Source organism: Cervus canadensis, chromosome 2 (assembly GCF_019320065.1).
Source record: "Cervus canadensis isolate Bull #8, Minnesota chromosome 2, ASM1932006v1, whole genome shotgun sequence".
NCBI classification, from domain to species: Eukaryota; Metazoa; Chordata; class Mammalia; order Artiodactyla; family Cervidae; genus Cervus; species Cervus canadensis.
In genome coordinates, this window is record NC_057387.1 from 6,471,793 (window position 1) to 6,491,516 (window position 19,724).

General features: G+C 38.2%; 1 protein-coding gene across 2 annotated transcripts in view; it reads left to right on the forward strand.

Annotated features, from left to right (window-relative positions):
• Window positions 1-3,783: 3,783 nt before the first annotated feature.
• The window catches only part of SH2D1B (SH2 domain containing 1B), a 30,659-nt gene continuing 14,718 nt past the window's right edge, over window positions 3,784-19,724 (forward strand). Inside the window, exon 1 of one of the 2 annotated variants that reach the window (XM_043450803.1) lies at window positions 3,784-4,067. In XM_043450803.1, the coding sequence (XP_043306738.1) occupies window positions 3,934-4,067 (134 nt within the window). In that variant the 5' untranslated portion in view covers window positions 3,784-3,933. The remainder of the gene's footprint in view (window positions 4,068-19,724) is intronic. The other variant, XM_043450809.1, reaches the window with a different exon arrangement.

The window sequence follows — 19,724 nt, forward strand, 5'->3', positions numbered from 1 at the left end:
ACGAACAGAGTAGCCTGGTGGGTCGGACATGGCTGAATGACTAAGCACATGTCTGGATGTGCCAAATTCCTAATATGTCCTAAGATGTCCAGGATTATAAGGGGTGGGAGCACTTTTCACAGGAGAATGCACATTACTGGGCAATAAGTACCTGTGATACTGAATGCTTTGCCTTGGAAATGAACAGAGATCATTCTGTTATTTTTGAAACTGCACCCAAGCACTGCATTGTGGATGCTTTTGTTGACTAAGAGGGCTATTCCATTTCTTCTAAGGGATTTTTTATTCTTGATTGATTATATTCTATGCAGCTGAAGATGGAGAAGCTCTATACAGTCAGCAAAAACCAGACTGGGAGCTGACTGTGGCTCAGATCATGAACTCCTTATTGTAAAATTCAGGCTTAAATTGAAGAAAGTAGGGAAACCAGTAGGACATTCAGGTATGACTTAAATCAAATCCCTTATGATTATACAGTGGAAGTGACAAATAGATTGAAGGGATTAGATCTGATAGAGTACCTGAAGAACTATGGACAGAAGTTCGTAACATTGTACAGGAGGCAGTGATCAAAACCATCCCTAAGAAAAAGAAATGCAAAAGAGCAAAATGGTTGTCTGAGGAGGCCTTACAGATAGCTGAGAAATAAAGAGAAACTAAAGGCAAAGGAGAAAAGGAAAGATAAACCCTTTTCAATGCAGAGTTCCAAAGAATAGCAAGGAGATAGACTTCCTCAGTGATCAATGCAAAGAAATAGAGGGAAATAATAAAATGGGAAATACTAGAGATCTCTTCAAGAAAATTAGAGATACCAAAGGAAAATTTCATACAAAGATGGGCACAATAAAGGATAGAAATGGTACAGACCTAACAGAAGCAGAAGATATTAAGAAGAGGTGGCAAGAATACGCAGAAGAACTATACAAAAAAGATCTTAATGACCCAGATAACCACAATGGTGTGATCAGTCACCTACAGCCAGATATCCTGGAGTGCAAAGTCAAGTGGGCCTTAGGAAGCATCTCTAGGAACAAAGTAGTGGAAGTGACGAAATTCCACCTGAGCTATTTCAAATCCTAAAAGATGATGCTGTGAAAGTGCTGCACTCAATATGCCAGCAAATTTGGAAAACTCAGCAGTGGCCACAGGACTGGAAAAGTTCAGTATTCATTCCAATTTCAAAGAAGGGCAATGACAAAGAATGTTCAAACTACTACACAGTTGCACTCATCTCACACACTAGCAAAGTAATGCTCAAAATTCTCCAAGCAAGGCTTCAACAGTACAGGAACCAAGAACTTCCAGATGTTCAAGCTGGATTTAGAAAAGGCAGAGGAACTAAAGATCAAATTGCCACCATCCATTAGATCATCAAAAAAGCAAGAGAGCTCCAAAAAAAAAATCTACTTCTGCTTTATTGATTATGCCAAAGCCTTTGACTGTGTGAATCACAACAAATTGTGGAAAATTCTTCAAGAGATGGAAATACCAGACCACCTTACCTGCCTCCTGAGAAATCTGTAAGCAGGTCAAGAAGCAATAGTTAGAACTGGACATGGAACAATATACTGGTTCCAAATTGGGAAAGGAGTATGTCAAGGCTGTATATTGTCACCCTGCTTATTTAACTTATATGCAGAGTACATCATGCAAAATTGCCAGGCTGGAGGAAGCACAAGCCAAAACCAAGATTGCTGGGAGAAATATCAATAACCTTAGATATGCAGATGACACCACCCTTAAGGCAGAAAGCAGAGAGGAACTGAAGAGCCTCTTGATGAAAGTGAAAGAGGAGAGTAGAAAAATCTGGCTTAAAACAACATTCAGAAAACAAAGATCATGGCATTCTGTCCCATCACTTCATGGCAAATAGACGGGGAAACAGTGACAGACTTGTTTTCTTGGGCTCCAAATTCACCACAGATGGTGATTGAAGCCATGAAATTAAAAGACACTTACTCCTTGGAAGAAAAGCTATGACCAACCTAGACAGTGTTTTAAAAAGCAGAGACATCACTTTGCCAACAAAGGTCCATCTAGTTAAAGCTATGGTTTTTCCAGTGGTCATGTATGGATGTGAGAGTTGGACTATAAAGAAAGCTGAGCACCAAAAAGTTGATGATTTTGAACTGTGGTGTTGGAGAAGACTCTTGAGAGTTCCTTGGACTGCAAGGAGATCCAACCAGTCAATCCTAAAGGAAATCAGTCCTGAATATTCATTGAAAGGACTGATGCTAAAGCTGAAGCTCCAATACTTTGGCCACCCAATGGTAAGTATTGACTCATTAGAAAAGACCCTGATGCTGGGAAAGATTGAGGCAGGGGGAGAAGGAGATGACAGAGGACGAGATGGTTGGATGGCATCATCAACTCAATGGACATGAGTTTGAGCAAGCTCTAGGAATTGGTGACCGACAGGGAAGCCTGACGTGCTGCAATCCATGGGGTTGCAAAAACTTGGATATGACTGAGTGACTGAACTGAACTGAGGCAGTCATATTCTAAATGAAGGATTGACAAACTGCAGCCGGAGTCCCAAATCTTTCTATTGCTTCTTTTTGCAAATAATACTACGTAGGATGGCTTAGTTCCTCAAAAAGCCTTGGAGGAAATGAGGAGATATTGGTCAAAGAGTAGAAACTTCCAGTTATATGATGAGTACATTTTGGGAATCTGAAGTACAGTATGGTGATTACAAGGAATAATACTTACTACATGAAAGTTGCCACAAGAGTAGATCTTAAATGTTCTCACAACAATAAAGAAATAGTAAGCATGTGACAAGATGGCCGTGTTAGCTAATGCTATGGTAGTAATCACTTGCAAATAAGAAATTAAATGGTTATACCTCAAATTTATACAATGTTACATGTCAATTGTATGTCAACAAAGCTAGGAAAAGGGGTCTTAGAAATTATAGTTAGGATTAATTCTGATCCTCAGATAACAGAAACAGTCTTTTCCAAGAATATCAGTTGATCTAAGTAGAAAAGGCTCAGCAGAAAAGATTTTTCTTGTCAACACCAGGGTAGCTAAGTGTCCTGGGCTGGATAGACCTTTTTTGTTTTTTTTTTATAAGGAACATTACTGATGCCCCAAAGGATGGAAACCTCAAAGGACCTGAGGTTTTTCAAATTGAAGCCTAATATGTTCTTTTCTTCCAGTTGGAGAAACATCCCTACACTCATTGTGCATATCCAGATCTCCCTCCCATGTGCACCAGCCCCTTCCCCAAGAGGCTCGATGCTAGAAGATGTTAAAAATGGCCTTTGTTCACCAGTGGCTAGGCGCCTTAGCCAGGCGATAGTCCCCCCAGACCATCCTCCCCCACAGTGCCCAGGGCTTCCTATTCCCATCACTGTCTTACATTTCTCATGTCATTTGATCCGTGGATGTCCTACCTTCTCGATTGTTCCACTACCTCTGGATATACTTGGATTCATTCAGCATCTGTACACTCTTTTGAGCCCCTGTTCTGAGCTGAGCACAGCATACTCAAAGGTGGCTTCAGCAGGAGATGGGATTCCCTTTCAGCCAAAAGCATCCCTGGAAGGGATGCCACGAGCCAGAGAAGCTGAAAACTGGTGACTTAGGGTGAACTACAAGGACGGCTGCAACCAGTTCTGAGGCGCTTGTGTTCAGCATTGAGCTTGAGCCACAAACATTGTTGATTCCACTGTGTATTTCATAGTTTAACCCACTTCCGTGAGTCATACTTGGGCCACTTATAGGCTGAAAAGCCTTGGTCACTTCATCACCCCACCTCTCTCATTTCCTGAATCTTGTGAAACTATCTGAGTCCCACAGAGTAACCTTATTTCACTCCTACAAGCCAGAGCAGGAAGAGGTATTTCCACACATCCCATTTAGGCCAGCTGCCTCCAATTCTCTCCTCAGATTCATCCCTCGACTTGGGGTACCGGAGGGCTCCCCATGGATCTGCCTTATTACCATGGCCCTCTGTCCAAGCGAGACTGTGAGACCCTGCTGCTCAAGGAAAGAGTGGATGGCAACTATCTGCTAAGAGACAGCGAGTCTATGCCCGGAGTCCTGTGCCTCTGTGTCTCGTGAGTAGCCTCACCTTCCACGCATATGTTAAGTGTAGGACTGATATCCAGGTGGAAAAGAAACTGTGCCTCACTGACTTCGCAGCCCAAATGAGCAGAATGAGAAATAGCTAGACACTGCCACCAGGGAATGGAAGGAACAAGTCTGTCTAAGCTCCTCCACCTTTCCTTCTCTCCATGAGCAGACTCTGTGGAGCAGCAGAAGTGGGGCTGGTGGTGAGGATAAGGCTTCAGGAAGCATAGGAAGGGAGCAGAGAGACAGAGAAGGCAGCCATGTGAGAAAGTTCCTCTCCTACAGAGGCTGATTTATTTAGCACGGGAAACATGACACTTTAACCTGAGAGGCCAAGTTTTTACATGGCTGGCTCTGCTTGTGATTTTTCAGATACTAATAACATTTCAGACTTTATTACATTTGTAAAAGGCTTCAATGGACATGATTTCCTTTCATCCTGCTTGTAGTCCGTCAAGGCTACCATTTTGTAGATGCAGAAACAGACCCTGGGATGTCTAAAACAACTTGCTTGTGTTGTAACATGTCGGGTGTTTCCAAAGAAGCTGAGTTCCATGTGAAAGTTTATGCCAGAGCATCAGAGCTACACTACTGAAGGAAGTTGCTTAGCCCAGTTTAGAAACCAATCTTAAACAGATATCAGGGAAAATCTACTATCTTTAAAGGATTCTTCTGTTTGTAGAGAACACTGAACTTTTTCTTTACCTGTTACAAGAATTAAAACCCAAATGTCTCCAAGGATAAGCTTCAGTGCTTCTTAGAACTGGGAGCTACGAGGCCAAAAAAGAGCATCGTTACTGACAGAATAAACAGGGATGTCCTTCTTTCTTTATGTGACACTAGGAAGGCAGCCTTCAGGTGTTAGCAGTTTGAATTCAAGTTACAAGTGATGTTGAGAGTGCTTTCATATATTTTTTAGCCATCACTAATTCTTCTTTCGAGAGCTGCATAATATCCTTTACCCATATCCTTTACCCATTTTTAGCTTGAGTTGTTGTCTTCTTTCTACTGATTTTTTTCAATTTCTGTATATGAAGGTAAAACCTTTTTTTTTTTCCCCAAAAAAAGACAAACACAAGAAAACTACAGACCAATTTAAATTTCATTTACTATTAATTTTCAATAAACTACTCACAAAACAGAAGCCAGCAAGACATTAAAGCAGGAAGTACACTGTGGTCCAACCTAAGAAACCAAGGATAGCTCCATGTCAGGAAAAGTATCAGTTTAATTGTGTGTTAATAGGTCAGAGGTTGCAAACTGTATAACTCATTCAAATTTGCTTAAAAGGTACTAAATAAAATTCAGCATCTACCCCTCAATTAAACACATATTCATGTGTGCATATGCATGCACTCACTTACAGACTCCTAACCATATATAGCTAGATAGATGCTTCCTTAACACCAGATGAAGCGCTAGAAGTATTACCCCTAAAATCATGAATGAGCCAAAGTGATTATAAGCACTACTATGTAACATTTTCCAGGAGATATCAGCAAGTGCAATTAATCAAAAGAAATAAATGTAAAAATTGAAAAGGAAGATGTAAAATTATTATTTGCAGTTGACTTTATACCTTTGAAATCTAGATTTAACTGGAAAAAAAAAAACCTACTAAAACCTTTAAGAAAATTCAGTAGGGATATCAGCTTTTATAATTGAAATCTAAAAATCAACAGCTTCCATACTGAAATAATAACTAGTAAGAAAATATAATAAAACACCTCATTTACATCAGCAAAAATTAGTAGTACCTAGGAATAAATATAATATGAAATGTGCAAACTTAAATATCTACTGGGGAGCTCACTAGAAGACTTAAATGGAAGGAAGAATTCAATTTGGAAGCTTACCAGTTCACCATAATTAATCTATAAATTCAGCATTTTTCTAGTAAAACAAATCAACAGAATCTTAAATTTTCTCTTCAAAGATAGTAAAATGTATCCAGATGGGAAATAAAACACAGGGAACCTGCCAGAGAGCCAGAAAAGTTTTTTATTAAAAGAAGGGGGACTAGCTCTACCAAATACTAAAATACATTACTACAGTAATTACTACAATAATTAAAAGAGTTTGGTACTGAGAGATCAATTAAATATTTGGAATATAGAGTCTGATAGAAATAAAGTCAAATACATAAGGAATTTACTTTATATTTAAAAGATCATCTCAAATCAGTGAGGAAAAGATGAATGATAATTAACTGTGTTGGGACACTTGGCTTGTCACTTAGAAAAAATAACCTGAATCCCTTTCTTAATTCTTAAAGTTAATTCAAAGTGGTTCTAATACAGAACTTATTTTTTCTAAATGAAACCATGTGTATTAAAAGAAAATAGGAGCTATTAAAAAATATTCCTGGAATTGAGGAAGTCTTTCTAACAAGATATAAAACCAGAAAACAAAAAAGAAAAGATGGTTAAATATGACCATTATAACAAGAACAACGACAAAAAAACTATTAATGACAAACCAACAGAAGAAAATCAAAACTTCATTAATATGGAAGAGCTCTTAAAAACAATAGAAAACTAGACCAAGTGCAAGAGGAGGCGATTCTCTGAAATGGAATATGAAAAAGAAAAAATAAGAAAATATTAGATAGCTAAATAAACACAAAAGAATAATATGATGCCATTTTTACCATTTCAGTGGTCCAGAATTAAAACTGAAAATACCCAGAGGAAATTCAATTTTGGGGAAATAAAAGTGCTTACATTTGCTAAATGCAACTTCTTTGAATGGTGAATAACAATTCAGTCATTGGTCTTCCCTGGTGGCTCAGACGGTAAAAGCGGCTGCCTACAATGCGGGAGACCAGGGTTCAATCCCTGGGTCAGGAAGATCCCCTGGAGAAGGAAATGGCAACTCACTCCAGTACTCTTGCCTGGAAAATTCCATGGATGGAGGAGCCTGGTGGGCTACAGTTCATGGGGTCGCAAAGAGTTGGACACGACTGAACGACTTCACTTTGTTTCACTTTCTATTCAGTCACTAAGTCGTGTTGAACTCTTTGAGACTCCATGGACTGTAGGCCGCCAGGCTCCTCTGTCCCTTGGATTCTCCAGGCAAGAACACTGGAGTGGGTAGCCATTCCCTTCTCCAGGCGGTCTTCATTATTGGGGGATTGAACCCGTAGCTCCTGCAGCTCCTGCACTGCAGGCAGATTCTTTACCGCTGAGCCATTGGGAAAGCCTAACATTTGATTGCAAATCTCATTAATAAAAATATATCTTATAATTATTACTGCATAAGTATGTACAAATTGGCATTAACAAGATTGAGTAAATCCGCATTTAATATGGAAAAAATTCCAAGATCTATTGTGAAAAAGGCAAGATATTAAGTATGATCCCATTTGTATAAAAAAAAGAAAAAAAGGATGCCTATATCCCTGTATATCCATAAACACTTTTTGAAATGTGTATTAGAAATTCACAATATTGGTTATAGCTGGGAAATTTAGGAGGAACAAATGGGGAAGAAAAGGTTGTGGATTCATTCTTCTTACTTGATAACTTTTTCTCACTGTTTAAATGGTTTATATGTGCAGATATCACTTTGGTGATTTTTAAAAATGTTTATAAAAATGTAGTGAGTCCCTACTATCTATGGAAACACTGTGCTAAGGCCCTGGGGGATTCTAAGGTGATTCCAATAGGCAACTTACAATTTTTTCAACACGTAAATAAATAAAATAAAGTAAAGTATAAATTTCAGAAGAGACAGTTTTATACAAACTTAAAACCAGAGGAGATGATCAGTAAAGTCTTCTTAGAGGAGGTGGTATTTGAGTTGGGACTTAAAAGAGTAGATAAGATTTAGTTATACAGAAATGAGATGGAAGGTATTGTAGGTTGGGGGAAAGGCAGGAACACAGGTCCAGAAAACGGATATTTTAAAGCATACAGGAATCACACAGGCTTCTAGAAAGGTAGTTTGGAAACAAATCAAAGTCAGTTTAGAGTAATATTATGGGTCTTAAAAGAATGACTCTGTAGTTGATGGGGAAACATGGATGGTTTCTGAGAAAGGAAATGACAAGACTGGTACTGAGTTTTGGGAACTTCAATCTAATAAGGATACTATACTGAAGCTGGCAGATAATGATGGCAATAGAGACTGCTGTGTCTCTAGATGGGAGATGGTGAGGCACTTGCAATGGTGGGGCAAGCAGTGGGAATGGAAATTAGAAGAAGGTGCAAGGGGGACTTCCTTGCTGACACAGTGGAGAAGAATCTGCCTACCAATGTAGGAGACACGGGTTTGATCTCTGGTCCAGGAAGATTCCACAGGTCGTGGAGCAACTAAAGCATGCACCACAGCTGCTGAGCCCATGCGCCTAGAGCCTGTGCTCTGCAACAAGGGAAAGCAGCTCATGAGGAGGCTGAGCACCGCAACGAAGAGTAGCCCCCGCTCAGCACAACTTGAAAAGGCCCACGGGAAAGCAATGAAGACTCAGCATAGCCAAAATAAAAGAATAATAAATTTTAAAAATTAAAAATAAAAGGAGGTCCAAGTATGTGAAATAGATAGGAGGGACCTCGGTCAAGATTTCAGCGTAGGTAATCTAACCTATACTGGGATTCTCTATAATAATTGACATTTATGCATAACTGCTCTGTGATACATCATGCTAACTTAAATATTCATCCAAAGCAAAAATCCCTAAAAAACTGAATACAAATAATAACAACAAATCAAATGGAGAGGCAGGAATAAATATCCATTAGACACCTGCAGTTGATCAAGGTTCACCCTCTTCCCTGCCCATGTCACTAAAAGGCAAACAAAATTTCAGGCACCCTCAGCCTTAAGGCTCAGATCAAATAGCCCCCTCAAAACCCGTTTGGCCCCTTTCATAGTTCTTGTGAAATTTTATCACATCAGTATAGACCATTCAATTGTAATTTTTCAACAATTTTTTAAAGTCTCCCATGTCAAAGACTTCCCTGGTGGCTCAGATGGTAAAGCGTCTGTCTACAATGTGGGAGACCTGGGCTCAATCCCTGGGTCAGGAAGATCCTCTGGAGAAGTAAATGGCAACCCACTCCAGTACTCTTGCCTGGGAAATCCCATGGACAGAGGAGCCTGGTAGGCTACAGTCCATGGGGTCGCAAAGAGTTGGACACGACTGAGTGACTAAGCTTGCACTTTCATGCCAAGCACTATAGTAGATACTCAGTTAATGCCTTCAATACACCTCAGAGTCTAGAGTGAAAAATAGAGAAGTAAATGGGCCCTGTGAGGTGTGTGATAACTGATGACTTACGTTAGGGCATGATAGGAACTGAGAGAAAGGAATGATTCATTCATCAAGGAGTCAAGAGCCTTCATGGAAGATAGGACTTGGAGGGTGACTAAAACCATCATTCGTTCATTCAACAGCACACACTGAGTGCCTACTATGTTCTAGGTATGGTCCTATGCATTGGTGAAATAGTAATAAATGGTACAGACACTAGTCCTGCCCTCATGAAATGACATTCCAGTAAGAGGAGTCAATAAAGTGAAAACAAATCAGAGGCACATTTCAGCAAGGACAGAGTCTACCTTAGGTTGGGTTCAGGAAAGTTTCCTCTGAGAAGGTCACGTAAAGCAGTTCATATTCCAATATGAACCTGTGTGAGCAAAGTGAAAATTATCTACAACACAAGTGTTAGCCTGTTTTTCTACATCAGTGCAACAAGAGCCACTATGAAGGTGCTTTCCATGAGCCAAAAATTGTGCCAAGCATGTTACATCAATTATTTATGCTTTGGAAAGCCATTCTTGGTAGGTGATATATCCCTATTTTGTGGGAAATGGAATGGACTTCTTGTTAACTAAGAGGTCCATGATCAAACTGTCATAATAGATTGTTATCCTGCCTTTCTTACCAATGTCCCTAGTTCTAATGCTCAAGGTGATCCTTTTGGAACTCTTTAAAGTGCCCAAGCAGGAGCCTTCCATGCATTGGGCTTGGCAGTAGATCCTGATATGTGGAATCTTGCATTTTGCTTCTTCGAGAACTAACCTTTCTTCTTTGTTGTGCTAGAATAGCAATATACCAACTTCCATGCTTTCACAGATCTAAATGAGGTTTTTAGGGAGAAGGTTAGAAATAAAGGAAGTCACAGAGGAAAGTTGGTCTAGCAGCATATTATCACCGACCAGACAGTTATGTGGGTGGTAAGCATGGACAGGAAATGTTACCTGATCTCACAGTCTGATACAGTGTGCAGAAAACACCAATGTGCAAAACACTATGTAGGTGACTTGACAGTTAGAAGTTGGAACTGGGTCTAGCTTTATAATCAGCAGAGTCAAAATGGAATAGATATTTGGAGATATAAGGGATTCAGCTGCCAGTATAAAGGGAAAGGAGGGACTTTTTGTAGTCATAGGAAGGTTACAGGTAAGAAGAACTCAAACCATGACTTATGGCAACAACGGAAACAGTGAGTGAGAGATCCCAAGAGTCATTTCCAGCTTTCATATTCTGAGATCTTTGGAAAGACTTGAGTTCAGAAAGTAAGAAAAAAAATTAAGCTTTTTTGTTTTAAAAAATCAAATGTTGAGAAAGGTATAAAAAAGAGAGCAGAAATTATCTCAGTCTCACCCCTCAGAAATCACCTTTCTTGATATTTCAACACACATCTCTCCAGACTGTTCTCTATTCATATGCATGTATAAGTGAATATTATATATGTACATAAGTTACTCATCATATATATGATGATTTGTGACTTTTTAAAACTTTCAATTGGAGGATAATTGCTTTACAATATTGTGTTAGTTTCTGCCATACATCAACTGAATCAGTCATAGGTACAACTTCTTTTTCAATGTATAATAGGTACATTTCCAGATCAAGGAAAGCCAATATACATCATAATTTTATGATTGCTTACTATTTATTGATTGCATATGTCATAATTTATACGTAACTATTCATGTGGGCTTCCCTGATGTCTCAGACAGTAAAGAATCTGCCTGCAATGAGGGAGATCCAGGTTCAATCCTTGGGTCAGGAAGATCCCCTGGAGAAGGGAATGGCAACCCACTCCAGTATTCTTGCCTGGAAAATTCCATGGTCAGTGGAGCCTGGTGGGCTACAGTCCATAGGGTAGCAAAGAATCGGACATGACTGAGCAACTAACACTTTCATACATTTAGGTTATTTCCACTTTGGTCCAGTGGACCCAATGTAATTTGATACAACTAATATTTTTGTGCTTACATCTTTGAGAGTTGGCCCAACTCTCTCCTCAGGACAATACCCGAAACATTTTAACATTTTTACACACATTGACAAATTAGTACAATCAAAGTTTGCATGGATGTACACTCCAGTCAAGAGCAGTGAGAAAGCCAGAAGTCAAGTCTTAAAACATTCTTTATTGACTTGTAACTTGTTTTATCATCCTCTTAGAAGTATATTTCAAAGAACAGAAGTTCTTGATTTTAATGAACTCAAATTTATCTTTTAAGAGAAAAAGATGGATTGTGATTTCAGTAATATGTCAATATATAATAAACCCTTGGCTAATGTAATCCACAAAGGTTCTCTTCTATGTTTTCTTCTAGAGTTGGAAAGTTTTAACTTTCACAGTTCATGTAGCCCATCCTGATTTTTGCATTTGGGTAAGGTTGGGGTTGGTGTTTTATTAAATATGGCCACATATTTGTTCCAGCTCAATTGTTGAACAGATTATTCTTTCTCCCAATAAATTGCTTTGGTGCCTTTGTAAAACAAAAACTATTAACTATATAAGTCTGGCTCTATTTCTGAGCTCTCAGCCTTGATTTTTTTTCTTTATGCAAATTCTATATTATGTTGGTTAGCATCAGTTTATAATAAGTCTTGAAATAAGGTGGTGTAAATCACTCAACTTTTTCAAGGTTATTTTGACTATCTTAGATCCTTTGTATTTCCATACATATTTCAGATTCAACTTTTCAACTAAGACACACACACACAAATACTGATGATAGACTGAGATTGCATGAATCTATAGGTCAATTTGGGGAGAACCAACATGATAATATTAATTCCTCTGATCCATGAAGATACTTTAACCTCTTCTTTCATTTATATCTTTTATAGTTTCTCTCAAAAATGTTTTGTAACAGATCTTGTACGTCTTTTGTAAAATTTATCCCTAAAATTTCATATGCTTGATGTTATTCTACATGATAACAGGTTTTAATGATTTAAATTTTTAAATTATTTTAATTTCACTTTCCACTTATTCAATTGAAGTGAGTGGATACACAATTAATTTTTATGTATTGAACTTATATCCTGCAACCTTGCTAAATTTACTTATTGGTCTAGTGACTTTTTGGGTAGAATTTCTGTATGATTTTCTATATGCCATCTGCAATTAAGATAACTGTACTTCTCCCATTTCAATGTTTCTGTTCCATTTTTTTTTTCTTGCCTTATTGCACTACCTAAGACTTTTAGAACAATGTGGAAGTGATGAGTACAAAAATCCTCATCATTTTCTGACCTTGCAGAAAAGTATTCAGTCTTTTCCTGTTAGCTATGTTTTTAGCCCTTCTATTTCTAGTAGGGCTGAGTTTTTTGTGCATCAACTTAGATGGTAGTGTGAATTTTTGTTCCTTGTCTCTTAATCAACAGGTTTTTTTTTCTTTTAAGATTCCATGTATAAGTGATACCATTTAATCTCTGACAGCATTTACCTCTGTTTAGCATGAATGAATAATGTTCTACTGTTTATACATACCACGTCTTCTTTATCCATTCATCAGTTGATGAACTTGTAGGTTGTTTCTTTATCTTGGCTATTGTGAATAATTCTGCAAAGAATAAGGGAGTACAGATATCTCTTAGATATCTTGTTTTCATTCCCTTTGGCCATATACTCAGAAGTGGGATTAATGAATAACGTGGTAGTTCTATTTTTACTTTTTTGAGGAACCTCTATACTATTTTTCATAGTGGCTGTATCAATTTGCATTCCCACCAAGAGTGCACAAGGGTTCCCTTCTCTCCACATCTTTACCTACACTTGCTATCTCTTGTCTCTTTGATGATCGCTGTTCCAACAGATGGGCTTCCCTAATGGCTGGCTCAGTGCTAAAGCACCTGCCTGCCAGTGCAGGGGATGCTGGTCGATCCTTCTCCCCTGGAGAAGGAAATGACAACTCATTCCAGTATTCTTGCCTGGGAAATCCCATGGACAGAGGAGCATGGAGGGCTGCAGTCCATGGAGTCACAAAAAAGTCAGACACAACTTAGCAACTACACAACAAAAACTCTAACTAGTATGAGGTAATACCTCACTGTTATTTTGGTTTCAGTTTCCCTGATGATTAGTAATCATCAGGTTGAGCACCTTTTCATATATCTCTTGTATTTGTATATCTTCTTTGGAAAAACATCTATCCTTTATGCATTTTGTAAAAAATACTTAACATACATAAACATTTAGGGTTGTTATATCCTCTTGATTAATTGACACGTTTATCTCTCTGAAAATCCCCTTATTTATTCCTGGTTAGAGTCCCTGCTCTGAAGTCTACTTTAGCTGACATTGCTAGCTTTACTTTTATTAGTGTTAATAGGATATATTTTCCCCATCAATTAACTTTTAATCTAATTGTGGTTTTTTTTTCAGTTAATTATTAGACTTTATTCTTAGAATTTCAACAAGTTTGCTGTTCCCCAGTGGACAGTGGGATCACACTTTTCTGTCTTTATTTTTATATCAGGTGTCTTGTAGGAAACATAAACTTGAGTCTTGCTTTTTTATCCAATCTAAACAATAACTTCCCTTTACTCAAGACTTCTCTTGTCCCACCTAAAAAAGATTTTAAGTAAGACTCAAAAATATTTAACTTTTTCCAAGTAGCTTAATTGCACCCTTAGAAATGTGTTCAATAATATTTATAAGAATACAAAAATATCCATCACCAAATAAGGTAAAATGTCAGAATGTTATATCTGATATTCAATCATACTGATGATCACATTAAATGCAAATGGTCTAAACATTCCTATTAAAGGGAAGGAGAAATGTTAATAGGAACAAATTCAGAAATGAACCAACATCATTTTTTAAAGACATTAATATAATCAATGTCCTTCTGGGTTATATTACACCAGAAGAAGAATTGACACATCTTTGTGGTATGACCATGACTGTGTATTGCTATTCTTCTCAAATGAAGGCAAATTGGTTCTGACTACTTTGCTATTAGGAATTTCAGACAGACAGATGGTTTGCTTTTGCTTGGCCTACAGCAAATCTTTTCATAGACCTAGGTGCCAGATTTGTGATTATTTTATCCCCCAAAATGTGCACATCTAGAACAGCAGTTGAAAATACAATAACCTTTGATTAATGTTGCAATAATTCATAGTCATTCTCCAAGACATATCTAGTGATTGCACTGGCCAAATGGGTGAGCTAAATGAGAATGTGGTAGGAGTCAACACACCACACAATTCATGATCTGATGGTGCTCTTAGTATAGAAATTTCTTCTAGGGATGTGAATTGCTTCAGTTTACTGTCTTGGAAGATGAAACCAGTTATAGGGGCTCATGCTTGGTCCTTCCCACTACTATACTACTCATTCTATGATTCAAAGAACCAACAAGATTTTGCCAGTTTCCAAGTGTGTAAGTGTTAGGGACTCTTTGGGACTCCAAGGACTGTAGCCTGCCAGGCTCCTCAATCCATGGGATTCTCCAGGCAAGAATAGTGGAGTGGGTTGCCATTCCCTTCTCCAGGGATCTTCCCAACCCAGGGCTCAAACCCAGTTCTCCTGCATTGCAGACAAATTCTTTACTGTCTGAGCCACCACAAACACCTCAAGATGGTTGGATGACATCACAGGCTCAATGGACATGAGTCTGAGCAAACTCCAGGAGATAGTGAAGGATAGGGAAGCCTGGTGTGCTGCAGTCCATGGGATCGCAAAGAGTCAGACATGACCTAGTGACTGAACAACAATGAAGTATTTAAGTACATTCTGGAACTGGAGAAATAACCATAGGATGGTCCTGTGGCCCCACTGAACCCACTCGAAATAGACTCAGGTCAAAATTTATTATATCACCTGACCTCAGGAGTTCTAATTCTGAATTGCCGGATCAGGGGAACATTTGGGTCTCTGAGGATTAGTGTCAGTTCAGAGTCACTATCAAATAACACTCGAAAACATGAGCACTTTTCCTTTTTCCAGTATACAGTCCCCCTGTAGGTTTTTCTGGGAAAGGCTTGAAGTGTTGTCACATTCTTTCTTAAAGGAGTCCAGAAACCCAACATTCCTTTCAATGAAAGGGATCTGAGACTGTGGACTGGATTAAATCTATAAATTGAATAAGTCACCCAAGAATCCCTATTCTGTGACTCAAGTCAGGGTTCTTCCACCAGACCTAGAAGTTCTCTGTTTACTTTATATCCAACAGAACTTTTGACTGTCTATCATCATTTCTGCTTTGCAATCCAGTGAATCAATTAAATATCACCACAGATGTCCAGTAAGCTGTTTCTTATACTGTTACATCTCTGTGGTTTTTGATAACTGGCCCTCTTTGTCTCTCATTGAACACCAATACCTAACCTCATTGTTTCAGTGCACCCCGTTATTTCCACTGAAATCAGGGAACCCAGTTCCATTGCAGAATTCCTCAATGTCAGCTCTAGCTTACAGCACAGAGCCAGAGTTTTTCAAAGATGCTGGTACTCTCTTCGCAATTATTATTTAGGCATCATTAAGTCCCCTAAGGGGCTTCCCTGGTGACTCAGACCATAACGAACCCACCTGCAATGCGGGAGATCCCCTGGAGGAGGGCATGGCAACCCACTCCAGCATTCTTGCCCAAGGACAGAGGAGCCTGGCGGGCTACAGTCCATGGGGTGGCAAAGAGTCGGACATGACAGCGACTAAGCATAGTTAAGTCACGTAAAGGGGGGAGAGGAATAACTAAATAGTTCACATAAATACATTTATCATAACATTCTCATCTTCCTGAGTTTTTAGATTCCTTTCTCTATAGAATGCCAAGGAAATTTTAGCATTTTAATCTCTATGGAATGTGAGCCATTATTAAATCCATGCCTTAATTTACCAGTCTAGCAAAATGTTTATGTCACTCCCAGGTACATGAGCTAATATACTAATTTCAAATCCTGGGTGAGTGTGCCTTTATTGATGAATTCAGCCAACAAATGTTCTATTTTATCCTTTTTGGTTTAACATCCTTATATCTATTTCCACATGTACTCTTCGTACACATGTCTCCCACTGACTAAACCAATCAGAAGTCTGAGAGCAAGGGAGCCCATAGAGGTCAGAACACAGAGCAGAGTGGGGAAAATTAGAAAGAGGATCTGGAGATATGGAAAATATCCAGCACACACACATATATATATACTGGTACTGGATGTATTAAATTTGAAGTGCCTAACAGACATCCAAGAGAAGATGTTAAATAGTTGGAAAAAATTGAGTCTGGAGTTCAGGGGCAGGTTGAAGCTAGGACTACAGATTAAGATATAATTTGGTAAGTGTTTATATTTTTACAATAGTCTTTCAGTTCAAAAACATTCCACCTCCTTTTGTTCTGTGAAGTATTTTATTGGTTAGATTTTCCATATATGTTTGGCACATTTCTTATTAAGATAATTCAATGCAACCCAACAAATAGTGAGAATGTGCTATGAGACAGGTAATGTGCTAGAATGAACAAAGCAGACACTATTCTGATCTGAGTGTGAATTAAAGATGTTGTTGTTGAGAAACTAAGTCATGTCTGACTCTTTGGGACTCCATGGATTGTAGCCTGCCAGGCTCCTCTGTCCACGGGATTCTCCATCAAGTATACTGGAGCGGGTTGCCATTTGCTTCTCCAGGGGATCTTCCTGACCAAGGAATCAGACATGCACTGTAGGTGAATTCTTTACCACAACCACCAGGGAAGCCCCAGATTACAGAAGAGGAAGTAGATAATTAAAATTCAGTGTGTGATAAATGTGTATTTTCAAAAGTTCCCCTTTCCTACTGATGAACCCCGGCATGCCTGACCTGAAGCACTAGGTGCCCTGACTCAGCGCAGCTGCCTTGCTCCTCCAGGTCTTTGAGCAGTGCCTGGATGGCAGAGGTCCTGTGGCTGGTTATAGTGGTCTGTAGATGTGACAATGTTGTGATATTGATTATCACAGTTTTATAAGACTTGAGACCTGGTAAGACAGGAATATACACACACCAAATAAACCCCATCTACCCATCACTCCTCTTCTCTCCCCAAGAAAATCAGCCTGAAGTCACCCTATCCTCTTTAAATGCACAGGGGGAAAGTCAAGGACACATCTGTTAAGACTGTATTCACTTTACATCTGTTTTTTGAAAAGTCTTCTTCCTAAATATTGAAAAAAGTAAAACCTCCTTAAAAGAAAATTACTAGAGAATTAAAACATAGCCTTTACCACAAAATAGTGGACTTCAAAAGGGATAAAAGGGGTGAGGTTGCTGGCAAAAATAATACATATTCAGTGGTGGGAACTTTTTATCTCTTTGTTTTGCTTTGTGTTTGGACAAAGGCTGTTTCAGAGCAGTGGTAATTTTCTGGAATCTAGAAAGCTAACTGCTGAGATTACTAAAGGCTTAAATAACAAACTCTGTAGCTTGGTTTCAGTAAAGAGATATTAACTACTACAAAGAGTCAAATGTTCATAAAAGATTTTTTCCAAGCTGCAGAACAAGAGATGTTTGTTTGAAGATGAACAAATCATAAGAGAAGATTTACCTAGCTTATTCGTACATCTTTAGCATCCCTCGACTAGTGTAAACAGAGTTCTGACAGATGGAAAAACTTGCACCAAAACCCCTCAGAATTCAAGGATGACACCACCGATACCCCTTCTTTCTACATTCCTTCTTCTTCCTCCCTTCACCCCTCCATTTTTTCCCTTTAATCTCAAAATTGCACTAAAAAGCTATTTTTATTTTAAATTTTTATTGTTAATTGTAATTTTAAAGTTTTATGGAGTGTTATTTTTTGATTACTGTATTTTGATTAATTTAATCTAATAATAGTTTATATTAGAAAATATACATTTTCACTAATTTATACTTTTATTTGTACTTTGTAATATACTTATGACTTTTAAAGTATACTTAAATGTAACAAATACATAGTTTCACTGATCTTTGCTTTATAAGTAAGAAAATATTGGCATTGTCAATTTCAACAGTGCCAATGTGAACGAGTAGACACTTGGGCTCATGGGCTGTACACAGTTCAACTTTACTAAGTTTTGCCAAATTGTTCTCTAAGGCTTTGGTAATTAGATATTACACCCCCATTAGTAGTATATAAAACTTTGTATAGCTCCATATCACAGCCAATATTTTGAGTTAGTAACTCTTACATCTTTGCCAGTTTGGCATGAAATGATATCTAATGTGGCTGCTGCTGCTGCTAAGTCACTTCAGTCATGTCCGACTCTGTGCGACCCCATAGACGGCAGCCCACCAGGCTCCTCCGTCCCCAGGATGTTCCAGGCAAGAACACTGGGGTGGGTTGCCATTTCCTTCTCCAGTCTAATGTGGTTTCATTTCTATTTCCCTGATTATTAGTGAAGCAACTTTTCATTTGCTTATTGATCATTGTACTTATCATTTTCTTATTGTACATTAATGTTCTCATTTTACATTAGGGTTGCCATTATCTTCTCCCAAATTGTGGACTTTATCACAAAAGTATATAGTATATTTATAGTATATTTTGATAAATAGAAGTTTTAATTTTAATATAGTGAGTTTTATTAATCTTATCTTTTGACTGGTACTTTTCGTGATTTAAGAACTCCTTCCTTAACTCAAGGTCATTAAGTTGGTCACTTTTATTTCTCCTAAGTTTAGTGCTTTGTTTCTTTATAATTGGGTCTTCAATTAGAACGTGAAGCAAGAATCCAATTTTATTTGTTTCCACGTGAAAACATTACCATTACCATTTAACAAACAGTCCCTCCCCTCCTCACTAATTCGTTATGCCAGCTCAGTCATATATCAAGTTTTTACATATTTATGGGTCTGTTTCTGGGCTATTTTATTTCATTAATGTTTTTTCCACTACAGAGCTAGTTCCTTACGTTTTAATTATAGCTTTATAAGGAGACTTAAGACAGAAGCATCCCACTACACACACACACACACACATACCCCCATACCAGTTTTATTTTTCTTTTTCAAAAGTGACTAGACCATATTTTTATGCAGAGGAACGACATGATCTGACTCATATTTTTAAAAAGGACTACCCTGACTGTTGTGCAAAGAATAATAATAACATCAGAGACAGGGGGAAAAATTGCTAGAACTATGTCCTTGTATAGATGAAAGTGGATGACAACCAGTGGAAATAGGAAGGATTAGCTTTGCAGATCAGCATGCAATGGCCATCCATGGTGATAAAGGCAGAGTCTATGCCTGCAGATGTGTGGTGATGGGAATTTGGAAATTCTCGCCCGATTGCTTTAATCTTCTCAGTGAAGTCATCGGTTATGAGTGCGATGTTGAAGGTTTAAGAAGAAAGCAAATGGTATAGAATCACTGTTTGAGGGGAATAGGAAAATAAATGACTGCCTGGAGGAATTACGGGTCCAGTTGAAATTT